The sequence below is a fragment of the Triturus cristatus genome, chromosome 4_1 (genome assembly GCF_964204655.1).
Source record: "Triturus cristatus chromosome 4_1, aTriCri1.1, whole genome shotgun sequence".
Classification (NCBI taxonomy): domain Eukaryota; kingdom Metazoa; phylum Chordata; class Amphibia; order Caudata; family Salamandridae; genus Triturus; species Triturus cristatus.
Window position 1 is genome coordinate 206,158,288 of NC_140585.1, and position 4,520 is coordinate 206,162,807.

General features: G+C 37.6%; 1 protein-coding gene across 1 annotated transcript; it reads left to right on the plus strand.

Annotated features, from left to right (window-relative positions):
• The first annotated feature begins 2,016 nt into the window (after nt 1-2,016).
• LOC146854058 (olfactory receptor 5AP2-like) lies at nt 2,017-2,949 on the plus strand. Its single transcript, XM_085650496.1, has one exon. It carries the CDS (start codon nt 2,017-2,019, stop codon nt 2,947-2,949), a length of 933 nt encoding a protein of 310 aa, XP_085506622.1.
• The last annotated feature ends 1,571 nt before the right edge of the window (nt 2,950-4,520 follow it).

A 4,520-nucleotide genomic window follows, 5' to 3' on the forward strand; every position in this document is an offset into this window, starting at 1 on the left:
GCGGCGCATCGATGGTGGCGGAGCTGTGGCGCACAATAACTGGTGCATCCCTGCTGATATGCAGGGATGCGCCAGTTATTGTAAATATGCCCCTAAGTGTGCATATCTCTTTGGCCGGCCGGCTTGTGATGGCCAGTCAGGCATGCACATTTTAAACCTCTTTAACCCAGCTGTCTAAGTCTGCAGGGTTAGGTAAAGTGCAGGCCGCCAGTGCTCTTAACCGTGCTGATAGAGGCCGCTCCCTCCAATCCTGGTTTTTCTCTCATGCTAGCCAACGACATGAAACAGCACTAGGATTGGCTTGGGAGATGGGAGCCTGCCTTGAGGAGAGAAGACCGATCGGGGAGGACATTGTGCATCTGCATTCTTTTTCCTGTTGCTACAAAAGTAGTGTGAGCTTTAAGAAGCATGCTATTGCAAATGAGACTTAAGAAACTGTACTTCCTTCTTAATGTGTATAGTGGTGTAGTATAAGGAACAAGATAATTTGGGTCTTGGGATAAGATGCGATTTTTATATTCCAGACACTTTAGTATAGAAACAGACAGCAAAGTTCTTGCACTAGTATGATAATGATGTTTGTGTATGATGTGTTCTATGTCAGTTTATTTTTTAATGATTATGCCCCTAAATGGTGACATTCATTTTAGAGCATTGAAGACATGATGTTTCCCTTGAAGGGTACCAATTAGTGGTGCAAATTTCATTTTGAAACTTGTGTTGCACTTCATGATTTGACTGAGGTATTGATCAGCCACAATGAGGGTCTCAAACCTTCTGCCTCATGAATAATATTGACGCAACTCACATTATATTACCTTCAATGAGTGGCTGAGGATGAAGAAATGGAGTTGCCTAGGGGATGGTAGACCTTCTTCCTAGTGGTGGTATTTAGATTTAAAGCAGACCATGGTCATTTAAGGATCAGGTTGTGTTCAAAATTTGTATTATGCTGGGAAGACATCATGGAGAGCATGAGGTGATACTCTATACCACTATCTACTCCTCCTGAGGCTGCATGATTTGATTCCAAATGGTTAATTGCTTCCGAAGAGTAAGCTTTCCCGCTGTGACTGAGTTACCACACAACATTTGGTGGTCAGTGACTGATCAATGATTACTGCCTGCAATTGAGGTTGCAAACCATTGATAATTTATATTGCCACCTGCAAATGAAATAGATTACTTCTTTCATGCACCCTCATATATCTGATTTGGCAAGGGTTTGCAAAACTCTTTCATGTGTTCAAAACATCCTAGAAGGCTTTACATAGTGTGAAAATAGTACTTTGCAATTTCAATCACTATTATTTGGTATATTGCAGGGTTTGTTATGTTTGTGCATAAGGCCTTATATTGCTTAGTAAACCAGAAAGGCTGTCTTTGTTTGAACTCTAGCTCCATATTTGAGCTCTAATAACTCAGATAGATGACAAATGAAATGATTTGTTAGATTCTGACACCTGTCAAAGAGTGAGTTGTGAAAGAATTCCACCGGAGGCTGATTTACAATCACAAGAATAGTTTTTCATGGAACAAGATAGACTTCTTATTCAGACTGGAAGTGACAAGGGCTTATACATTATATCCATGTTTATGTTAAAAATTAGGTAACTAATATAACATTTTTGTGGGTGAGAAAATTAATTTCTGAGGCACATTTTGAAAAGGACATTAGATATCAGATTTCAGGTTGATTTTAAGGAAGCTTTAATACAAAAGCATTTGACAAACTAATATAAGATATTGAATCATCAAGAATCCATTTGGCCAAGAGCCAATCCCGAGTTACTTCATTCAACCTGTAATTTTTATGTAACTAAAGACCTAATTGTGAACTGATGTTTTTTAAGCATCATTCATAAGATATCCAGAAAATGTGTATACATTTGTAAATGGTACTTAGTGGCAGACACTTTTGAATACTGCTATCTGATTTGCTCATTCATTTTCTTATATGATAGGCCACAATAATTAAAATATATGTGTTCTCAACAGGTCCTGGTCACTGGATCGATGAAAGAAAGAAACTGGACATCAGTGAAAGAATTTATTCTCCTGGGTGTCACTGATGAACCAAAACTGCAGATTCCACTCTTCATACTGTTCCTCCTATTTTATATCATCACGCTTCTGGGCAATATTAGCATTGTGGCATTGGTCACAATATGTCCTCATCTTCACACCCCTATGTATTTTCTTCTAAGCAATTTAGCTTTTGTAGATTTCTCTTATGCCTCAGTTATTACACCCAAGATGTTGATAAATTTGCTCTCTGAGACAAAGGCTATCTCTCTGCACGGTTGTATGACACAGTTGTTTTTTTTCTCCTTTATGGGAAGTACAGATGTCTTCCTCCTAACGGCTATGGCCTATGACCGCTATGTGGCAATTTGTAATCCTTTGCTGTATGTTGCCATTATGACAAAAGGCACATGCCTATGCCTTTCAGGTGGGGCATATTCAGTTGCCTTCATGAATGCTGCGATTCACACAGGTTGTATGTTCAGACTGTCTTTCTGTGGCCCAAATAAGATCAGCCATTTCTACTGTGACGTCCCTCCTCTGCTCAAACTGTCCTGCTCAGACACTTTAATAAATGTGACTGTAGTGGTTTCCATGGCTGGCAGCATCCTGGTTTCCAGCTTTATCATTATCTGTGTTTCATACATTTACATAGTTTCAGCTATCTTCAGGATTCATTCATCTGAAGGGAGAAGTAGAGCCTTTTCTACATGCTCCTCCCACTTATTCTCTGTTGTCTTGTTCTTTGGGACTCTCTCCTTCATGTATCTTAGACCAAGCTCTATTTACTCCATGGAACATGACAGAGTGGCTTCAGTGTTCTACACAGTGGTGATACCCATGTTGAATCCCCTTATCTATTCACTTAGAAATCAGGATGTCATAGGGGCACTAAGAAACACCATATTGAGAAAGTGCACTTGAAACCAAATGTACCATTGTAAACCCATCTACTGCCTGCTTCCTGCCTTTCTTTTACTAATCAAGAAGACATTATTTAGCAATAGACTATATAGTGCACAAGAGATTCACACATATGGGCAGGTCGCTATAATTGTCTGTATCTCTTTGGACACACAGACATGGATATTATACATATTACAGTGATTGTAGCAATATTCATAATATTTTCAAAACTGTTCTAATCATGTATTGTAACGTTATAAAGTACATTTATGCAGTATGATATTATACAGTACTTTTTTTAAATATGAATTTGCCAGCCAGATGGATGCATAAATAATTATGTTCTTACAGTAAAAAAACATTTTCAATTGTAGAGTTTTGTTCAGAAAATGGTATGGAGAGTTTCTGGTAGATTGCTTTTGGGTGTCATAAATGGTAGGCTCACTATTCTATATCTCTGTAAGAAGTAGTTATTCTTGCACTTGTACATCAAGAAGTAGAGCTGATGATCCCTAGTAAATGTGAAACTGGAAAGACACATACTCCTAGTCAGATATAAATTATGTTTATACCAATATAGATTGCATTCTGGTGCCTAATAAATTATTCATGAAATATAATTTTGTGCAAATTCATTATATGTAATTGGGAAAGCACATTATAAACTTTTCTGTGAGATAATGCCCCTTTGTGTGTGGTCACCGCACCAAGTGTTGTTGAATTTTAATTCTGGATTTGGGATGTTGCTGTCCAGTGCCCAAGGCCTGTGCTTTGACCCCAAAAACATGTGAAATAGCCCAATCCCTGATTGACATATTTAACTCTCCTGTAGGGCCATAATATATGGAGTAGATAATACACCCATGGCTTGGAAAGTTAAATGTCACTTGTTGTCATAATCTTGAACACTGACATGATATTTTCATTTCTGCTCTGAAAATAACATGGATTTCAAGACAATGATTTTCTTAGAAATCCAAATCCAAACTGACAAATTCCTGTGAATTACACAAAGGATCGGATTGCCCAACTGGGGAAATGGGAATGGAGGATAGCAGAGACAAAGACAGGCTTCAAGACTCGATCTGGTCGTCTTCAAACTATTGATAACTGAGTTCCCTTGTCTCATAGACTTTAATATGGCAGGTGCTAATCATTTGTGGTAATTTTAATGCAACTTTCCCTGAAAGTGAGAAAGTAATAGAAATCAATGTTATGTGCAATATTATATTCTTTTTCAGTTAATTACTGATTATTATTTTCAATATACTTTGATTCCCACCTGATGATTCAATGTTCCCTGCTATCTTTTATATCACTCTCTTTTTTTCTGTTTGCATTCTTAGGTAGCCCACTGTTGCACTTTCCAAGGCTGGTACAGTGTACCCCTGGCACTCTTTGGGGTACTCGGCTGGGGTTCAATTGTTCAACATTTTAGTTAATCCAAAAATTGTGGTCCAATGTCTTTTTCTTAGGTATCCAATTTATTTAATACTTCATAATATTTCTTCATAAATGATTAATTTAATTACTTCATTGCCTTCTCAATCATTGAATTCAGGAGGTACATTTATGCTATAGAATGAAAA